General features: G+C 42.9%; 1 protein-coding gene across 1 annotated transcript; it reads left to right on the top strand.

The window, feature by feature from the left end:
- The first annotated feature begins 1,627 nt into the window (after nucleotides 1-1,627).
- On the top strand, nucleotides 1,628-3,842 carry LOC105917969 (probable G-protein coupled receptor 21). Its single transcript, XM_012852936.3, has one exon. The coding sequence runs from the start codon at nucleotides 2,705-2,707 to the stop codon at nucleotides 3,755-3,757; it is 1,053 nt and encodes a 350-aa protein (XP_012708390.2). The 5' UTR covers nucleotides 1,628-2,704; the 3' UTR covers nucleotides 3,758-3,842.
- The last annotated feature ends 18,150 nt before the right edge of the window (nucleotides 3,843-21,992 follow it).

The following is a 21,992-nucleotide window of genomic DNA, read 5'->3' as shown; positions in this document are numbered from 1 at the left end:
CACAGTCCAGAGACCGCCCTGATCAAGGTGTTTAATGACATCCATATAAATACAGGCTGTGGAAGAACCACTGTGCTGGTTCTATTGGACCTCAGTGCAGCATTTGATGCTGTTGATCACTCCATTCTGTTAGAACGCCTGGAGAACTGGGTCGGCCTCTCTGGTACAGCTCTCCACTGGTTTAAATCCTACTTAAAGGACTTTTAGTGTCAGTAGGTAACTTTACATCACATGTGTGGTTCCCCAAGGGTCCATTCTGGGTCCTTGATTATTCTGATGATTAATCGAGTAATTGGATCAAAAATGAACACATTCTGCAGATTTTTCACACAATTACTTAAGCTAATTTAATGAATAATAAAGAAAAAAATGCTAATTAGTAAATAAAGGCAATCTTTTTTGGACTCAGCCCTTTCTGGTTGACTTATCAATACAGTATTTGTGCCTCTGTAAGGAAAATGGTCACACAAAAAATACATAAATGTTCACTTGTCTGGATTTTCTTTAGATTACAAGCATAATTATATTCATACAAAACAGAACCCCCTTTTTTTAGTCTACAAATGGACAACAAATATAATTACGCATTCATCAAAAAGGTAACCAGCTAATTTAATTTCAGACATCAAACCAGTCTCTTTCCTTCACTCCTGATGTTTGATTACCAGTTTGCATTCAGGTTAAAAGTTAGCGCCAAACAGAAGAAAAACACAGAGAAAAAAGACAGAGAGATGAAACGTGTTGAAAGAACAGATGAAGAGGATGAAATGAAATGAAGAGGATGAGGAGTCTGGTGAAGGCCATCCTCTGCGTGAAACGCCGCTCAGAGCAGAAGCTGCAGATGCTAATGCACTGTTAGCATCGTAATGTTTTATGTCTCTAACACTTTTCTTTCCTCTGTTTTTTTTCATGTACAGCACTTTGAATCCTCCTGCTACTGAAAAATACTTTATAAACAAACTTAGCTTTGCCTTTCATCTCTACAACGCGGCGCAGAAGTTCAGGAGATCCGTCACTCCTGCTGCAGTTCAACACTGACCAGGAGCATTTAGAAATATCACAGGTATTACTCATATTACGACACTGTTTGTTTTTGTGTTTTCTAGGTGCTACTGGACACATGGAAATCACCCGGTGCTCAGGAACTTTAGTTTCATCTCAGATTCCTCACAGATTCAGTGGCTGCAGGATGAACCTGCTGTTGCACCGCAGCCCAAAGCCTCTCCGCTGGATCAGGGTCTGCAGCCTGTTGTTCAGCAAACCAACACACCGTTCCTGAGGCGGCGGGACAAGGCAGGCTGGATTCATGTTGAATTCTGACCCGACCATCTGAATGTTACAGCAGGAGATCGGACCAGGCAACATTTCCTGATCTTTTATTTTTTAGGTTTGGGTGAACCTGTATTAATTGTTAATTGTTGCCCTAATTTCTCTGTTTTGGCCCAAACAGGAGTGACAACCAGGCCGGTCTCCTGCAGCTGCAGCTGTAGCCCGTCTGCTTCAAGGAGCCGCGTGCTGCTTGTCCAGAGATGGTGTTCTGCAAACTTTGGTCACAACAAACAGATATTGAGCTAACGTCAACGAAAACGCTTCATTAGACGTTTTCGTTATAACCTCCGCTCCTCAGTGTGAGTTTTTTTGCCCTTTAGCAGATCAGCAGCCATTGAAACACCCAGACCAGCCTACTGGACTCCAACCATCACGGCACGTTCAAACTAGCTTAGATCCTGGTACTCAGTTTGAACGCCAGGAAGTCTCATTCCCCGTGTCACCGATTCCCCAAATGCATCACGTTGCTGTCGTGTGATTGGCTGATTGGATTGGGAACAGGTGTACCTAATGAAGTGGCCAGCATGTGTGTATAAACACACACTAGTTTCCAAATCTGGCTCAATAATGAGGACAGAAAATGTTCCAAATGTTTGGCAGCGAAACGGATCGTCTTCCCTGCAGGAGCCGGAATCACTGACGGGATTTCTCTGAGAAAGAAGGAAACGGTCAAAGAGGCGGAGGGGAGAGAAAACGACTGTAGGAGGGAGGAGGGGAGGAGGTCAGATAAAGGAAAGGGGGAGGAGAGGAAGGAGGCACGGACAGAGCTGCAGCGGAGGCAGCTCCTCCTCTCCTCATGCCGGCTGCCACAAAGAATCCTGGAGACGCGAGCCATCACCAGACGTCTCCGTCTGCAGAGCCGAGCCCCCGGCGTGCTTTTCCTCTTCACCTCTCTCTGTCCTGAGGCGGTCTGAGGATGTGCTGAACACGCTGGGATCCTTTTCCTTCCCCTGCAGCTAAAGAAGGAGAAGCCTGGATGCGTTCTGGTGGCCGTGTGCCGGCGCAGAGAGCTCACCTCAGGATCTGCAGCTGAGAGGCTGGTGGTGATAAATGGCTGTGAGAGGAAGGCGGCTCTCACCGCAGCGTCAGCCTCGCTCCTTTTTCTCCGGGCTGGCATTGTTTCTCCTCTTCACGCCTCTCTGCAGTTGCACACATGCAAACGCGGCCAGCTAGCAGCGGTGGAGTCTGGCTGCATTATGCAAGCATTGGTGAGTGACTGCTGCTGTAAGGCCGGGCTGGGGGGGGGGAAAGATGCTGATTGAGGAGAACGGCAGCTTTGCTTTGCTTTCTGAGCAGAAGGCAAACACCTCGAGGATTTAAAGAGTCTTTAAAGATGGGATGACGGCTGTGTGGAGCTGAACCTGACCCTTCAGTCATGAACTCTTCCTCCAGTGCAAACCAGAGCAGTCCCCCTTTGTTCTGTCTGCTGGGTTATTCCCACAGCCTGGACACCTGCATGCTGGAGGTGGCCGTCATCCTCTTCCTCGCCGTGCTCATCATCGCTGGCAACCTGGTGGTGATCTCCGTCTTCCACTGCGCGCCGCTGCTGCACCACCACACCACCGGCCACTTCATTCAGACCATGGCCTACGCCGACCTGCTGGTGGGCCTCTGCTGCCTGGTGCCCTCGCTGTCGCTCCTCCACTACCTGCGGGGCCTGAACGAGGAGCTCGCCTGCAAAGCCTTCGGCTACGTCGTTTCCGTGCTGAAGAGCGTCTCCATGGCCTCCCTGGCCTGCATCAGCGTGGACCGCTACATCGCCATCACCCGGCCGCTGTCCTACGGCACGCTGGTGACGCCGTGCCGCCTGAGGGCGTGCATCGTCCTCGTCTGGGCGTACTCCGCCCTCATCTTCCTGCCCTCTTTCTTCGGCTGGGGGAAGCCGGGGTATCACGGCGACGTGTTCCAGTGGTGCGCCGACTCGTGGGAGACCAACCCGACGTTCAGCACCTTCATCGTGGCGCTGCTCTACGCACCGGCGGCGCTCACCGTCTGCTTCACCTACGGGAGCATCTTCCGCATCTGCCGGCAGCACACCAGGGAGATCAGCCAACGCCACGCCCGCTTCAGCTCACAGACGGAGAGCGGCGGGGGCGAGCGGTGCGAGGGCTGCACGGACAAACGCTACGCCATGGTGCTGTTCCGCATCACCAGCGTCTTCTACGTGCTGTGGATGCCGTACATCCTCTACTTCCTCCTGGAGAGTTCTGGGCTGTATCGCCACATGGCGGCGTCCTTCCTCACCACGTGGCTGGCCATCAGCAACAGCTTCTGCAACTGTCTCATCTACAGCCTCTCCAACAGCGTCTTCCGAAAAGGGCTGGGCAACCTCCTGAGCCCTCTGCTCCCATCCTGCCTCAGCTGTGCCGAAGCTAAAAAGGCTCCACCGCCCGGCAGCCTGCGGACGGACACTCGATGCCCCGTGTGACGCCATGGAGTCACGGTTAAAATGTTTTCCAACCATCTGTTCGGTGGGACGCCGGCCTTTCTGGGTCCGGAAGTTACCTGCATCGAGGACCACCTGCAGAGAGCCCAGCAAGGCGCCTGTTGGGTCCTTTTTAAAGGGGATGAAGAGGAAAAAGGCAGATTTGAGACTCTGCTTCATGGTTTGAGCTGCAAACCCGGAGTCACAAGGTTTGACGCTGAGGAAGAAACCAGACTGCATGGAAAACAGTCATCTAGTCTGCATTCAGAGAATCTAGTAAACAACTGCACTAAATAAGTCTTACATGCAAAAAAAAAAAAAAAGAGGAAAGCGGCTTGCAAGCTGCCCGGCCCGATCCACCAAATGCAAAAAAGTAAAACAGTTTACGGCCTATTTTTTACATCTGTGGAGTCTGTTTCAGGGTGTAGATAAAGAGAAGCCTGAAGGAGAGGGCGAGGATATGTTTGAAAAGTCTCCCACCTTGATATGAGCTGATGATCCGCTGCTCTGAGGTCAGACTGAACAGTTCTGCCTTGAGAAAAGAGACGGGGGTCTGCAGCTCCAGTCTTTTACCGACCAGTTAGCGGAGGAAGCGTGTTTGTTCAGCGTTGTGTTTCATAAAACATGTTGACATATGAGTTAGCTTTCCTCTCTGAGATGACGGCGGACCCGGGGTGTTTCTCCGCCTGCAGTCTGGGTTGAACTCCCAGTGAGGAGAGACGGTGATTTTTATGATTAGGAGAGATTTATTGTTGAGTTTAGCAGCAGCGTTGAAACAGAATCTGGAAGCGGCAGCATGGGGTGGTCTTTTTTTGGGGACGATGGGTTCATGACTGATGTTGCTGGTTAAAATGGATCTGCTGTGATGATCGGTTCTGGAGTTACTGCAAAAACTAGCCGTAATTTATTGCAAATCTCAATTCAGAGCATGCTGTCGCTGCTGTTTGAAGCAGAGGAGGACTTCAGTTAGTAACTATTCAATTCAATTAAATTTTATTTATATAGCGCCAATTCATGAAACATGTCATCTCAAGTCTCTTTCCAAAGTCAGACTCCATCAGATCCTCCTGGTTGATGAGAAAGTTTCCTCTCTAAGGAAACCCAGCAGGTTGCATCAAGTCTCTCCAAGCAGCATTCACTCCTCCTGAAAGAGCGTAGAGCCACAGTGGACAGTCGTCTGCATTGTTGATGGCTTTGCAGCAATCCCTCATACTGAGCATGCATGAAGCGACAGTGGAGAGGAAAACTCCCCTTTAACAGGGAGGAGAACCTCCAGCAGAACCAGAACCAGGCTCAGTCTGAACGCTCATCTGCCTCGACCCACTGGGGCTTAGAGAAGACAGAGCAGAGACACAGAAAGCACAGAAGCTCACACTGACCCAGGAGTACTTTCTATGTTAGATGGTAATAGAGGATGATCTGCCTCCCCTGATGATGTCACAGCTAACAGAACACCAGACCAGGTGTACCTTCTATGAAGAGAAAATGACAGAGAACAAAAAGTTAAAAGCTGAAATGACAACAAACAATGCAGATTGGAGAGTAGTAGGAGAACTCAGCAGAGTGAGAGAAATAGACCCTGATGTCCTCCAGCAGCCTAAGCCTATAGCAGCATAACTATAGAGGTAGCTCAGGGTAACATGAGCCACTCTGACTAGAAGCTTTGTCCCAATGGAAACTGAATCCTTAACTCAGATTAATGTTGGACCTGCAGGCCTGGAAATGATCTGATGTTTTATGTCTTTTTAAAAATAATTATTTTCCTCTTGGAGGTGTCACATGCTGCCCTCTGAGCTTGGCTGGGCCCAGTATGAGAGTCTGACAGGAAAAACACCCAGTTATTGGTATTAAAACTAACATTTAAAAATGGAATATGATCAAAACATGATTCTACAGCCAGAAATTCATTCAAGTTTTTACGATCACAGCTAAAATAAAATAACATATTACCAATTTTACTGCTGTAGCTGTAACAGTATTTGTAGTTATTTTGCTACAAAGAAACAGAGAATAAGTGTTTGATAAGATGTGAAATAGACTTAACAGTCTGTATCTGCTATTTTATACACTCCTGAGAAGGATTTTTAAACCAGTTTCAGATATTTTGAAAACAAAGGATCAACTTTTAATTCAGTTTCAGGTTTTGAGATTAAATTTGTGCTAGGGGGAAATGATAATCCTAAAGTAAAAAGTGATTTATTGCACTGGATTTTGTGCTGTTTTACTGTTACTCTGCCGTCTGTGAATTAACTCGAGGAATCAAACAAGCTGAAATCGACCAAAGTGTTGCCTGCTGTGGTAGAGAGCCTGCAGAGAGCATCTGTTTGCCTGCTGACACGTAACTCTTCCAGCTTCTTACTATTTTAAAACAGTATTTTGGGTGCAGCTGTGGTCCAGAGGAGCAACCAGAGGCCTCAGTCCTCAACGGCGCGTCCCGGGTTTGAGTCTTAGCCCGTGGATCTTTCCAACATGTCTTCCCCCTCTCTCACAACCCCATTTCCTGCCAGTTAATGGTCAAACACAGGCCACTTGTGCTAAAAAGCAATAAAAACCTAAATGAATTCAAACACTGTTTTCTTTAAAAAGAAAGAGCAGCTACTCTAGAAGTTCTTTGTTTTTTTTTTTATAACCAGAGAAATGTGCAACACACCATCCAGGAGGAAGAAATATAGAGCTATATCATATTTTAATGTGAAAACTTCACTTTTTTGGTTTGTACAATATATTATCACATAATTTTAATATACATATTTATATACATAAACAAAAGTGTAGCGAAGTCTCAGTGTTTGAATCCTGGTTGCGTCAGGAAGGAGTTCTGTGGCGGCGCCTCAATGAAGGAGCAGCCGAAAAGACAAGAAGTCGACTTTTCACGTTATAACATTTATATTGCATAGACATTATAATTTATTATGTGAATCTCAACAAGATATTGTAAGAACAACTCGTTCTGTTGTTGGAACATCAGACAATCGTCCATTTTCATACAAACTGCTTCAGTTTCTCGTAGGAGTCGACATGCCAGATTAATTCGTGCTGACAGGTTCTGACTAAAAAAGCACGAGCAGCTGATTTATTACTGACGGGTTCTGCGTCTTTTCTCAATGCTAACGGGATCAAGGTGTTTCAGTGAATCCCTCGCAGGGCTCAGTGTGACAACATCACCTGCCTGGAGGCGGTTCAGGTGGTGCAGCTTCCTGCTCAATCCAAGCAGGAAGCTCAATTCGGTCAGTTCCTGCAGACGAGACGTTTTCTCAACCATAAATTATGTTCCGACAATAAAATGTAGGCTGTTATAACGTGAAAAGCTTTATTCCCCCAACAGCATCATTTTAATGATCAAACAAGATATTTATACAGTAAGAACGTGACGTTTCGTTTCTCGTTGAATGTGATGTTATGACGTGTTTAAATAACAGATTTCTAGAACTATAAAGTTTTGATGTTAAAACGTGATCAAACTCTATTTCCATCTCTGACATCTTAATGAAGGGAAGTTAAACCACAGGAGTGATGTGAGCGGAGCTGAAACCGTAGGATACCTCCGTACTGGAATCTGACCCATGCTTTTTGAGGCTAAAGCTACGTTCTCACTGCAGGTCTTCATGCTCACTTCCGATGTTTTTGCTGATATCGGATGTTTTTTGAGGTTGCCGTTCTTACTGTTATTAAATGCGACCGCCATCAGACTTCTGTCTGAACGGTTTAAGACCACAAAGCGACCGGCATGCGTAGCTAACAGAAGGAGACGTCGCACAGCAGCGTTGTTTACGGACGTAATGGTGAATGTAATTGTTACTGGAAGTGTTCAATAAAGCTTTGTTAAGAAAAAAACAAATAAAATGCAGAAACCGACTTCTCTGTAATTATGAAGTCGCTGAGCAACGGCAGCCGACAATATTTAGACCACATCATAACAAGAAGAAGGCAGATGAGAAGAAATGCTAATGGCTTGTACGTGTAAAGCGCTTTAACTAGTCCGACGAGCCCAAAGCTCTTTACCCTACAGTCATTCTCACCCTGACGGTGGTGAGCTCTGGTAGCAGCCACAGCTGCCCTGGGGCGGACTGACAGGGGCAGAAACAGCACTGCTGCTAACGGGAGCCATGACTGCTGCTGCTGTAGGACGTGTAGTGAGAACCAGGACGGTGACATAAATGGCGAAGAAAATGGGACATAATCGTTCAGACGCTTAGACGCTTTGCAAAATATCCAACACTTATTTGAATTAGTACCTCATATAAAAGTGGCACAAATACTTGTTGTTTTTTCTGGGTGGCTGAAAAGATTGAAATTGGGCCGTTCCCACTGAGATGAAAAAGATTGGATTTGGGTGACATTTGGCTGCCGTGTGACCGTAGCCTACGATTGTTTATTAAAGCACAGAGGTGCGTCTCAGCTAAAACGTTTCCATACATTAAAGGATTATCATGAAATCTGGTTCTAAGGTCAAACGCTGGAGCTTCAGCAGAAATTAAATCAAATAATAATATGAAAATGATCAAAATCACAGCAAAGTCTAGTCAAAAGGGAGCCTAATATTATTTTCTTGATGGTGTTTAAGAGACCGAAGTTAACTTATGCCGGGAAAGTACAAGTAATTTAATTTATTCCTCTTTTCTGAAACCAGTCCTGTTTGCAACAGGACCGTTCCTTGTTGAGAGGGGACTGAAAGGATGAGCTTCATGATTTATTGCTGCAGAAATAACGTTAAAATAAATTGAATTCCGCCTGTGAAAACTGGGCCAAGCTTGTTGACCTGTAAAAAAAAAAAAAAAGATTTTACTTCATCTATTTAGTCGCCCAGAGGTAACCGGGGGAAAAACTTAACCCATAATTCAGTTTCAGTACAAACCAGATTCAGAAATTCATTAGAATTTGTATTTATTTATTTCAATTATTATTTTTATTTTTTTGTGTTCAGAAAAGGCTGAGCGAGTGTGAAATCACGTTTTGTAGAACACAATCTCTCCAAGATTGTGTTCTACACGAATATAAAAACATATTCAAGAAAAGTAAAAACAAAAATGTAATTGTGTTCTTAAATGTTTTTGTTATGTCCGAATCTTAAAGCACCACTGGGTCTCCACACGGAGGTCCTCAATTGATCTGTGATCCGATTGAAAGTTAATTATCCTGCAGCTGCAGCGGAACCATTTATTAAAAAATATTACAGGTTCTAGATTATTCTGCCCCCTTGATTCACGCCACAAATCTATGACCAGATTTGGTCAAAACAAGCGGTTATTAACCACAATTCAATTAAATTTTAATCATATAGCACCAATTCATGACACACAGTGGACAGTCGTCTGCATTGTTGATGGCTTTGCAGCAATCCCTCATACTGAGCATGCATGAAGCGACAGTGGAGAGGAAAACTCCCCTTTAACAGGGAGGAGAACCTCCAGCAGAACCAGAACCAGGCTCAGTGTGAACGCTCATCTGCCTCCACCCACTGGGGCTTAGAGAAGACAGAGCAGAGACACAGAAAGCACAGAAGCTCACTTTGATCCAGGAGTACTTTCTACGTTAGAGAAGACGGAGCAGAACCTTGTTCTCTCAGATCTTCAGAGTTTGTTTCCTTTAAGCTGGTTCTGGATGGGGAGTCAGAACCCTCAACCCATCATCCTGTTTCTATCAGCCACGTTATCTCTGGATGTGACTCCAAACTTAGCCTGAGATGAGAATAAAACACTTGCACACATGAAAAATAGTTGAACAGCCGTTCAATTGTCCCTGCGTTGCTTCTACCCATCATGCACCTGTAAGTTTAGGTTTTACAGGTAACTGTTAGTAGCAGTGGGGTCTCAGACGACACGCTTTGATGCGCTTCAGTCCGAATTCATAGACGCATTGTTGAACGCAATTGGTTTGCTCCAGGGGGGATGACTGTGGTGCCGGGTTGGGGGTCCGGTGCCGCTGCTGTGCTTCCCTACGGACCGGACCTTGAGCAAGGCACATGTGGGTGCCTGGAGTCTGTCTATAGCTAAATTAAATGGATGGGTTTTTAATTTGTCCCCCTCGCAGCAGCACATGTGACATTCCTGCTCTCAGTCTGATGTTAGAGTTTAATATAATTTAGCATATATTCGAGTCAGGAGTATTTCTGTTATAAAAACACAAACAACTTTTCAAACGTTAGACTGAGAAGGACAAGTTTCTGGGTGAAGATGGGAGATGCTTTCTTGAAAATTAAACTACTTTTTATCTTTAAACTTCTCTTGAGTTTCTCTAGTAGCTAATATTTATTCAGCTTATGTATCTATACCTGGGTTATGTAAACAGAAACCCTGAATAATGTCCATGTTTGATGATTTTTGTGTGTGGAAAAATACTGTTTGGTGCACGATTGTGGTTCCGTCCCGACCCAGGTCCGTGTCTCATGATGCTAGTGGGAGTCATGAACTGGTGTCTGTTGTCTCTTTGTATCCAAGCACTGTCTCACAACACACAGCACTTTTTAAGATTAGAGTAAAATGTTCCTGTTTTAACAGTTCGTGTCAAAAGAAAAACAGAAAAGGGCTGCAGAGGAACCCTCTAATCTGCCTTCTTCTGTGGAAAATGAATTATTTAAACACATTTATTCCTTCAGGTCGACAGTTTTAATGTCAGATCTCCCAGTTTTTACAGTTTTTACATTGTCGGTCATCTTGTGGAGTTTCTGCAGCATTTCTGCACCACAGCATGACAGCAGAACAACAAAGGGCTTTAATCAGTGTTTGATATTCAGCATGAGATCTGAACTTTGTTATATTTATTAATGACTATTGTAAATAAAGTGTGTGATTCATTAAAATGCACATGTTCTGTTTTAAGTGAGTTTGGATTCATTTCAGGTAAAATGGTTAAATTACTTGATAAAAGTGTTTATTTTAATGTTATAAATCATGGAGAAAGAGGTGTAAATGAAGCATCCTGATGGAAAGTTTGCTGGATTACTGTTTAGTTCAGCTCTTAGAGGCTCGCCAGTCATTTTCTTTTTTTTCTTTTAAAATTCCCTTTTATTAAATGAAAACACGAGCAGCTGATTTATAACTGACGGGTACGGTGCAGAGCAACAGAGAAAACAATTATTTCCGTTATTAAAAAGTTTCTCAGTGATGAATGAAGAAACCATCAGTTATATAAATGTGATTATTTTATGTCTTAAACACATTAACATACAGGTGAGTGTGTAGGAGGGAGGCTCAGGATGCAGGTCTGTGATGGAAGTTTTCAAAAGCAGAACAAGAACCAGAGCGCTTATAGTGCTGTGAAAAAGTATTTGCACCCTTACTTATTTGTTTTCTTTCTTTCTCTTTCTCTTTTTTTTTGGTCCGCTTACATCTTACAGATCAGTTTGCATGATCAGAAAAAGATGACCTAAACAAACAAAAATAGCTGTTTTCATATTATAATTTTTAGGTATCATGAGAAACTTTAATCACTATACTACCTTATTTTTTGTTATTGAACCACCAATATTGTCTTTATGAGTTGAAAGCCACTTGCTTTAAATATCCGTCATAGATTATGATGAGGAACTTGTGTAAAGGCAGATGAAACTACGATATCTCCATATAAAATCAGAACCCCCTGTTCTTGCTGGACTCACCCCTTGTGCCTGTTCTCGGTCTCATTTATCTGGAAATGGTAAGGAGGAGCTTATAATTGGATCAGTGTGATGAACAGGGAAAAAAAAGCTTTTAACTGCAAATTTATCACTGGTCAAGAGGTTTGTGTTGTATAGGAATGGCACAATACTGCTTAACAATTTAATCAGCCTGAATGCAACTTTTTTTTTTACATTTCTTTGGGATGGAGGACTTTGAAGTTAATCTCCAACTTCTACCTTTCTGTTGTTACGCGTAATACAAATAAAAATAAAAATGATGATCGAATAAAATTAGTGATTGCATCATGCGGAGGTGTTGTTCATCTGATGGTGTCCTCCAGAACAAGTCTCTGCTGATTGAAGGTCCAACACATCGGCCCTTAATCATGGATTACACATATTTATCAGCCAACAGAGCCACCCAGACCGAAAACATGGAATGTAAAATAAAAAAACGAGAACAGAAGTGTTTTTGCTAGATTTGAATCACTCCAAGTATTCGGGGCTCCTTTGGGGTTTCTGTTTGCTAAATTTAGAGGAGTAAAGTGTTGTTTTTGAAAAGTCTCCCTGTAAACTCTGACTTCTTGATGCCGGACCGTTCAGCCAGTGGTCAAATGTTAGTTTCATGGCTGCTCTGGGACGTCCGGGCCGTGCTTCCCGCTCCGTCTTCAGAGCGACCCTCTGGGCTCATCTTCAGGTCACATGAGCCCAGCGATCCGTCCGGCTGCGCTCACATGATGCCGGCGTGTATGCTGAGGAATTGATGGAATCCATTCATTAGATGAAACTACAGCGTGAACATCCAACCCGATGGGCAATGGGTGGGCCTGGGTGTGTTTCTGTGCGTTGGGTCAGAATACAAGACCACACAATAACAAACATGAGCTGGGAGATCCGATAAGAACTTGATTTATTTTAGTTCAATGCTGAGATTGTCTCAAAAAGCCAATATGGTTTCATGGGTGGTGGTAATTTGCCCTTTTAGCTTAAATCTTGTATAAAAAGGTGGCTGTTCCACCCTGAGCAGCAAAAGTTAAGCGTTTGTGTAAACTGCTAATGTCTGTTTAGCATCACTGAAGAGGGACTTTGGCCCATTCTGAACTGTTTTAATTCAGCCACAGTTGAGGGTTTTTGAGCAACAATCTTCAAAGTTACTGCCACAGCATCTGAGGACCACATGTTCCTCCTCCTAACCTTTGTGTTTTCTGTTGGAACGGTTCAGAGGTGGACTTGCTGGTGAGCTTGAGGTCATTGTCCTCCTAAAGAAACAAACCAAAGGACCAGTTTTATAGAGATTCATTCATTTTCCCATCAATTACGGCAAGTTGTCCAAGTCTCGAAGAAGCAAGAGCCGTTTGGGATCCGGTTCCTCAAAGAGGACTGAACCAGAAGAGTCGAATTTTTAACACTTTACTGCTGTATAAAATCCTTCTAGAACGTTGTGCTGCTTAATTAGTCCTAAAACTAGGTCTATGATTGTATTTGTGAAAAGTTTCTTATAATTCAAATCCAGTGGAGAACATTTCCCCCTCATGGAGGGTTTGCCGTCGGGCACCCATGGATCCCACAGAGCCTCCTATCTGGCAGCTTTGATCCCTTGATTTGAAAACATGTTAGGTCAGAGTTGATGTTTTTGGTTTCCTGTGGGAAAATCAAGATGTTGTCGCAGTTGAACTGCAGTCAGAAGCTACGGAGCCTCGAACCCGAAGAGGAAATGCCTTTTCGCAAAGACCAACAGCGCCAAATTTGGACCCGGACTGAAAGCAGGACGAGGGGGAAGGAGGTGAGGGAGATTTCTTTTTTTATTATTTCAGCTTGAAACTTTGTGATTGGAGCACAAACACAAAGTTATGTCCAGTTAGGGCCGACAAACATCTGCTGGTATGAACATAAAACTTAGTGATGGATTTTACAACTTTCTAAAAACATGCTAATGTGTCTGGACGACTGAGGACATCCGTCCAACAGAAACCACATTTATCTGTCCGTTGTGGCGGGGCCTGGTTCCCTTTCTCCAGAGGTCACTGGGGCACTTTCTCATTTTCTGAGACAATTAATTTTAGGTTTGTTACACTGCAAAAAGGGAAGTAAAAGTAAGTCAAATCTACTTGAAATTAGTGTATTTTCCCTTGATATGAGCAGGTAAATAAGCTTTTCTGCCAATGGAAAGAGTATCTTTACCTCTAAAATAAGATTATTAGATATACTGCACTTGAAATAAGATGATGGAAATTAATTGTTCCTATTTTAGGTGCAAAAATCTTATTGCATTGGCTGTAGGTCGAGGCAGATGAGCGTTCACACTGAGCCTGGTTCTGGTTCTGCTGGAGGTTCTCCTCCCTGTTAAAGGGGAGTTTTCCTCTCCACTGTCGCTTCATGCATGCTCAGTATGAGGGATTGCTGCAAAGCCATCAGCAATGCAGACGACTGTCCACTGTGGCTCTACGCTCTTTCAGGAGGAGTGAATGCTGCTTGGAGAGACTTGATGCAACCTGCTGGGTTTCCTTAGAGAGGAAACTTTCTCACCAACCTGGAGGATCTGATGGAGTCTGACTTTGGAAAGAGCCTTGAGATGACATGGGTTGTGAATAGACACTTTGTAAATAAATGTAATTGAAAAATTGAATAAATAATCTTATTTACCTGCTTAAATGAAGGACAAATGCATTCAAGAACATTTTATTTAGTTTTAGTTCACTTTCAGACGTGTTTTTGTGATCCATAATCAGAATCGTTGCTGCTCAGAGACAATTGACTGACAGGTCTTCATGGAACAGGTTCATGACCTGCATATCCAGACCTTCAGCAACAGTCATGCTGCTTTCCTTCTGTAGCTGCAGCATGCAGTCAGAAACTTTGCATGCATGTGAAATATCTCATGCAACATCAGGGATGAACTCTGAAGATGCCAAAGCTGTTCCCTTCCACTCATCCGTCTCTCATCTTTAACACCCAGACCTGCAGCCTCTGGCTCCGGGTCTAAATGAGGCGTGTTGCCGTCCAGAACAAACCATTTTAGGAAAAAATGCAGCGTGAATGCAGAAACTCTGAAGCATTTCAAACATCTGAGTGTTTTCTTTGATTTGCAGTTTGTGTTGGAAGCTGTTGACCAGATGAAAGCGAGTCTGCTCCACCGCTAATGACGGCAACGGGAGAGACGCCGGGTTTCTCCTTCATGTCTCCCCGTCGGCCGTCCTGCTTCTCATCAAACACCTCGGCTTTCCAGGAACAACCACAGGCTTCCTGGTTCCGGCTCCATTACAATTAATTCATCTGCCCTGTGAGGTACGCGCTGGGATTTGCTGAATTCGTGATCTCATGGAGGAGCAATCAGAGGAAAAAGATCAAGTTTGTTTTTGCTTCAATTCAAAGAAGTGAAATGTGAGAAATTAAACCGTTTTTTACATGATAAACCAATAATTCCTCATTTATGATGCGGTGCTGCAGTGTTGTACCACCATTGAACATTAATCCTCAGTAATCCCTTAAAACTATAGCCTATAACCAGAACTCTGGTTTTACAGGAAACCCCTGGATCCTGGAAAGGGAGCCTAAATTCACAGAGAACTGCCCAAAGGACAGTCTGCAAGTAAACACTTGGGCTGGTCGGGTAATCTCCCAATGCTGTCAGATAAACCTTCTAGGTTGGGAAGCCATCCAAGTGTTCAGTGGCCACGATGAACCTTACGTTGTTTCCTCTGAATCTGAGCTTGGACTCTCCAGTTTATCTCCTCAGAGGCAAGAGCAGGAGGTCTTTCCATAAAGTGATGTCCATCCATCTCCTAAAACATGCTGGTGTCATGTCCAGAACCGCATCTGTTCACAGAACCTCACAATTGCTTTCTTCTGGAGGTGTGGGAAAGTTTAAAGAAAACACTTAGCTGTAAAAAAAGATTACTTAGCTGTAATCCACATAAGACTGGTTGATCCAAAACAAAGGTGTCAGAGTTTCCTTTTCCCTGCAGCCACTCACAGTCCTACAGCAAATGTGCGGTCCAGTTGGTGTTGTTTTTATCAGAGAGGCTAATTCTGAAACAAGGAGCACAGAACCAATGGAAACATGTTGGATTCTGGGGGAATATTTGCTGTGTGCAAAGATTTCAGGATGAGAACAAAGTCTCGGCTCGGCATCACGTCTGCTGATGGGACGTCTAAACAAATCAGGTTCTAATCAGCAGCTGCTGAACCAGAACCGGCCCGACTGGAGCTGGAAGGGTCTCTTCACAGTTCGTAAGGCTGTTTTTCTCTGCCGATGGACTGACATTCCCTCTGTCACACCGGACAGATGAGATTGTTGTGGGGCTTTGGCAGAAGCCGGCTGCAGCTGTCAGGCTAACGGAGCTGTTTTCACCTGGGATTGATTGGAATAATAACGCTCTGAGCGCTGCAGGTCCAGGCTTTTCTGCAGGGCAGCCACATTAATCTCTGCATGTAGATTTAATGTGGATGGAGGTTCAAAGAACCTCCTCCGCCTCCAGTTCTGCAGACCTTTATCAGCACATCGCCTGACGGGACTGTGTTTGGCTTTACTTTCATTACATTTTCCCTTTGCATCCATAAACTACCTGCTGGAGCCCTGATCCAACCCAAATATCCTCACATTTCATTATGAGCTGCCTGAGCTGCATCGGCCATACAAGGACATCCCAAACAATGGATGGAAACCTCGTTTTTTCCTCGTAGTTCTGCTGATCTTCTGGAGGAATTCACAGCTGATGTTAAGTGTGATGGAGTTACCTGGAGGAGTGTGATTACAGTCAACGTCCTCCTTGATCAGAAAGTTCACAAGAAGTCCACAATAAACACAATGTTTCACCACAAGGTGATCTAGAACTGTACTTGGTGCCAGGATCTGTTTCATACATGCAGTGTTTTATCTGGATGCAGATCTGATCTGATCTGATCTCCACCTCGTAGGGAATTTGACCTGTTGGTGGAAGAGGCTGCTGCAGAGCTGGACGATCGAAACGACTGGGAACGTTGTTTAGATCGTTAGACATTTAGATTGTCAGATGTTTAGATCGTTAGATGTTTAGACTGTTTTATGTTTATATCATTACATTGAAATGACTGTCGTCATTTCAGCTTTTAACTTTTTGCTCTCTCTCTTTTTCTTCATAGTAGGTACACCTGGTCTGGCGTTCTGTTAACTGTGACATCAACCAGGGAAGACGGCTCACCCGCTACTACCATCTAATGTAGAACAGATTACTGGATCAATGTGTGCTTCTGTGCTTGTTTGTCTCTCTTGTTGTGTCTCTGCTCTGTCTTCTGTAACCCCAGTCGGTCGAGGCAGATGGCCGTTCATACTGAGCCCAGTTCTGCTGGAGGTTTTCCTTCCCGTTAATGGGGAGTTTTTCTTTCCACTGTCGCTTCATGCTTGCTCAGTATGAGGGATTGCAGCAAAGCCATGTACAATGCAGATGACTCTTCCTGTGGCTCTACGCTTCCCCAGGAGTGAATGCTGCTTGTCGGGACTTTGATGTAATCAACTGGTTTCCTTATATAGGACATTTTTGACCAATCTGTATAATCTGACCCAATCTGTATAATATGATTGAACTTAACTTTGTAAAGTGCCTTGAGATGACATGTTTCATGAATTGGCGCTATATAAATAAAATTGAATTGAATTGAAATTGAATCATTAGACGTTTAGATCGTCAGATGTTTAGATTGTCAGATGTTTAGGTCATTAGACGTCTAATTTGTTTTACGTTTATATCGTTAGACGTTTAGATCATTAAATGTCTAATTTGTTTTACGTTTATATCGTTAGACGTTTATATCGTTAGACGTTTAGATCGTCAGAGGTTTAGATTGTTAGATGTTTAGATCGTTAGACTTTTAGATTGTTAGACGTTTAGATCATTAAATGTCTAAGTTGTTTTACGTTTATATCGTTAGACGTTTAGATCGTCAGATGTTTAGATCGTCAGAGGTTTAGATTGTTAGTTAGACATTAGTTAGACATTCCACCCTCCAGGAGTTTCTCTTATCTTCTGAGGGAAGATGGAGACATTGAGTCTAAATTAGTGTCCAGGGTGCTGAGACCTATTTTTCCTTCCTCCCTATTGTAAAGTGTGTGCCTCAACAATCCATACCAGGGCCAGTGTTGTTTACAATCTACGTAAATTAACTTATCTGATGCTATGTCTGATCTGTATGCTGATGACACAGTAATTTACAGTTCCTCTTTCTCAGCTTCAAAATCACTGGAGCTGCTACAGTCAGTTTTAGTCAGTGTTCAGTCCTGGTTAATTCAGGTTAAGTTAGATCTTAATGCATATAAATCAAAGTCCATGTTTTTATCTAATGGTTAACAGTTTCTTTCTAATCTTCCCAGGCTGTCAACTGTGCATAGGGTTGATATTCAAATGGTCACATCCTCTGATATCTGGGCATTTTAATTGATGACAATCTGTCTTTAAAACTGCAAATCCATAACCTCAATTCAAAGCTGAAATTGAAAATGTGTTTATTTATTGTTTTTTTTAGAAATAAATCATGTTTTTCTCTGCAATTTAGAAAACATTTGATCACCCCTTTTTATTTATTTATTTTTTTTATTTACACTATGTTGAACTATGGAGACCTGCTTGCTATGCATGCTCCAGGTCAGTTTCTAAACAAATTAGATGCTGTTTATCACTGTGCCTTGCGTTTTATTAAAAATAAATATAGAAATAAATAGTGTCTCAAAACATACGTCTAATTTTAAAGATTTGACATTGGTCTTGGAAGAACCGGTCTTGACTACAACACTGCTTGTGAACATCTGATTGTCTGATAAAGAAGAACTTTACCTCCGATGTGTATTTTAACTTAAACAGGTAAAGTTATAAAGAAGGACCTGGCTTCCTGTCCTCCATCCTTCCTCTCTTCCTTCCAGCAGCAGTGGCTCAGGCAGGGTGCCATCTATTATTCAGTGAGGTTTCACTGCACAACACCAACAGAACATCCATTATTGGAACCTGCAGCTGATTAATCCTGGGAACCAGCAGGCGCGTCAGCTACGGACCAGACTGCAGAATGTGCAGACTGTTAATGTTGTCGTGCAGAGATAAATGAGTTTGGCCACTTTGTGGAGCCTTTGGTGCCAGAAGAGTTGGTGCAGATGGTTGATGGGTGTTTGAAGTCTCTGGGGCCCCTGGGAGCCTCTCTTTGTCTTCTGACTCTGAGCCACGAATCTCTGTGGGTAATTTATAGGAAATCTACAGATATTTCACGTTTTACGCCCCTTAGAGGATAGTGATAGAAATTCTGGTTCTTTTGAGTGTTCTGAATCACTGGAATCAGTACATAAAATGATCCGTTCAAAAGATTCGTTCACCAAATCATTCAATTCATGCAACTAATGTAACGTTTTCCTCTGTCTCTGTAATGTTTTTCTTTCCTCTGTTTACTTTTTGTTTTGTTCATGATCAGCACTTTGAATCGTCTTGTTTCTCTAAAGTGTTTTATAAATAAACTCTCCTTGCCTTACAATAAAAATAGGTCATAAGCGCGGCTCAGGTCACATTTACTGCGCTATTCATAGAGCTTTGATGGAAAAACTAACAAAATATGTCTCTAAATACAAATTCTGACTTTAATATCAATTCTGAAAAACATATTATTCCATATTATGTCAGAAGAAAATCTATTACATAAATCACTGTATTATCTCAGTCTATTGTTGTATTCTGGCCAGTGAGACAGCGCCCCTCTCAGTATGATTTGTGTACTGCACAGGCTTCATCGCTGTATGTGCTCCATGCTGCTGCTGCTGATTGCAGCAGATCATCCCTCTCACAGATTAAACCATTAACAAGATGATTCAATTCAATTCAATTCAATTTTATTTATATAGCGCCAAATCATGAAACATGTCATCTCAAGGCACTTTACAAAGTCAAGTTCAATCATATTATACAGATTGGGTCAGATTATACAGATTGGTCAAAAATTTCCTATATAAGGAAACCAGTTGATTGCATCAAAGTCCCGACAAGCAGCATTCACTCCTGGGGAACCGTAGAGCCACAGGAAGAATCATCTGCATTGTACATGGCTTTGCTGCAATCCCTCATACTGAGCAAGCATGAAGCGACAGTGGGAAGAAAAACCACCCATTAACGGGGAAAAAAAACCTCCGGCAGAACCGGGCTCAGTATGAACGGTCATCTGCCTCGACCGACTGGGGTTACAGAAGACAGAACAGAGACACAACAAGAGAGACAAAAAAGCACAGAAGCACACATTGATAATCCAAATAATGATTAAAATTTCTGACTTCACAATGTCTTAGATATACTGTAGGAAATTTATACCTTTATTTGTGAATCTTTTTTTTTTTTTTTTTTTTTTTTTGAAAAAGAGTTTTTCTCTCGCACATTTGTGAAATTAATTTAGAAACTTTTGAGTTTTCTTGGTCTGGCGTTCTGTTAGCTGTGACATCATCAGGGGAGGCAGATCATCTGTTATTACCATCTAACATAGAAAGTACCCCTGAAAAGGGGGTCCACCGACTATATATTATCATCCATAATTTATTTTTTTTATTTAAATTTGTGTGAACTGCATCCTTGCAGATGGACATTTCTAACTTGACAGCACAGTTTGTGGAGCTAATTGTCTTTTTTAAAGGTTTCGTGAATCAGAAAGTTGGCTCAGCTTTGGCTGAACCTGCCTGACAGAGTCTCAGCGTTATTCTTTTTTATATTAGATCTACATGTCTGTGGAAAACATGCTGTCATAGTTTTACTGTTTAACATCATAATGCTTTTAATGGATCTGTCTCACGTTCTCTGCTAGGTTCCCTGTGGGCTCCATCATCTGTGGAGCGATTCTGGGCAGTAAGGGATCACCCGATTGGCCGGTTGACGGCCGACAAGCGTTTGATTGGTGCACGCTGACAGTGCCATGCTATGATTGGAGATATTGTTCAGCTTTTTTCTACAGAACCACTAACTGCAGATGTTCTGGTGTGCAACCTGGTAGAAGATGCCTCCATGAGTTACATGTTTTTACACCTTTTCTTCCTTTTTGTTTCATTTAATTATCTGTAAACTTGTTTTTCTATCTGAAACGTGTCTTCTTTCCTTCACTGTAGCGGTTGGTCTTCTGGTCAAACCAGAGGTCTGATCAGTCCTGATCTCCAGCTGCTGATGAAACCCTCTGTCTTGTCTCCAGCCTCGGCTCAGATGTTGCATTAATATTTCAGGCTGCAGCCGCCTTCCTGCTGCTGCTGCTGCTGCTGCAGAGCGAGCTGAGGCTCCACTTCTGCCGGGTCGAATGCAAATGAGCATTTCTTCATCTTCAAATCAAAAAGCCTCCATGTCTTCATGGAAAACATTGCTGTGCATCGACCGCCTTCAGCAGCAGAAACCCGTTGTTTTCTGTCCGGTTCTGTTGCACAGAACAGGCCCCGTCACATTTAACCGGGTAAGGACTTTGTTTTTTGTTTTTTTTGTTTTTCACCCTGTAGACCAGATGACGTGTTGTACATCAATGTTCTGGTCAGAGCCCATTTTACACCTCGTTGAGATGTAACTTTGCAAATGTTAAGCTTTCTTAGTCCTTTTAGTGAGAAGCTTTCTCGTCCAGCTCTTCCAATGAAACCAAACCAGAGGGGAATATTAGGACAGCCCCGTTTCTTTGCATTTTTAAGTCTTTGTTGAAAACCCACCTGTTAACTCAAGCTGAGCAGATTCTTTTTTATCTTTTAATATTGTATTGTTATTTTCAGTATTTGAACTTTTATTATATTTATGATATTGACTCTGGGTTTGGATTTATCTCATTATCAGAACTCCTGAGTCCGTCAGCGCTGTTCTAGATATAACAAATGGATCACAGAAAGTCTGGCTTTGGGTTTTTCTTTCTTTTGTTCGTGTTTTCTCTCCTCAGGAGAGTCCAGTTGGGGGTTCTGGGTGTGATTCCGGGCCTTACGGCTGCTTCAGCACAAAGCGGCCCAGTGTGAGCAGAGAGACAGCAGCTCTGTCTCTGACCTGCAGCTGCAGCGGCTGAACGCCGGACCAGAACCTCTCAGCCTGCAGGTCCGATCTGCTGGTCGGCTTCCAGTCAGGCTGAAACTCTCATGTTCAGGAAATCTGATCTGCTAAAAAACAATCGAACCGTTTCACATCCTCAGAGAAAGCAGATGTGAGTAAATTAGTTATTTAAAGACACAAAAAATGAACATAAATATTTGATAACAAATTTTTGACTTAATATTTCTGCTCTTTTTTTCATTTCCACCTTCAGAAAAATTTTAAATAAACTAAGATTAAACTTCTGCAGATTGTAATTTGATAAGTTTGACTTCCAGATAATGAAAACCCAAAAGTGTCAGAGAATCTATATATTGCCCTTAAATGTTTTTTAAACAATTTTTGGATCACAGCTTTTTACTTTTATTTTAGAAATATGTTGTAATGTTACTCCTGAATTTTAGCTATGCTAGCCACCTTTTAAAATTAAATAAAATAAATTATTTTGCGGACCTTTTTTGCCGCACGTCTTTCCAACACTTCCTGTCAGCCTACTCTGAAAAAAAAAAGCCACTATTGCCACAAACACACAAAAACGTTCTTATTTGACTTATTGTGCAGATGTTGGGGGAGATGCTAGTAAAAGGTAAAATAATCCAATTTCTAG

This window comes from Fundulus heteroclitus, chromosome 12 (genome assembly GCF_011125445.2).
Source record: "Fundulus heteroclitus isolate FHET01 chromosome 12, MU-UCD_Fhet_4.1, whole genome shotgun sequence".
Lineage (NCBI taxonomy): Eukaryota > Metazoa > Chordata > Actinopteri > Cyprinodontiformes > Fundulidae > Fundulus > Fundulus heteroclitus.
The sequence above is the reverse complement of the archived record's forward strand: the minus strand, read 5'-3'. Positions and strand labels throughout refer to the sequence as shown.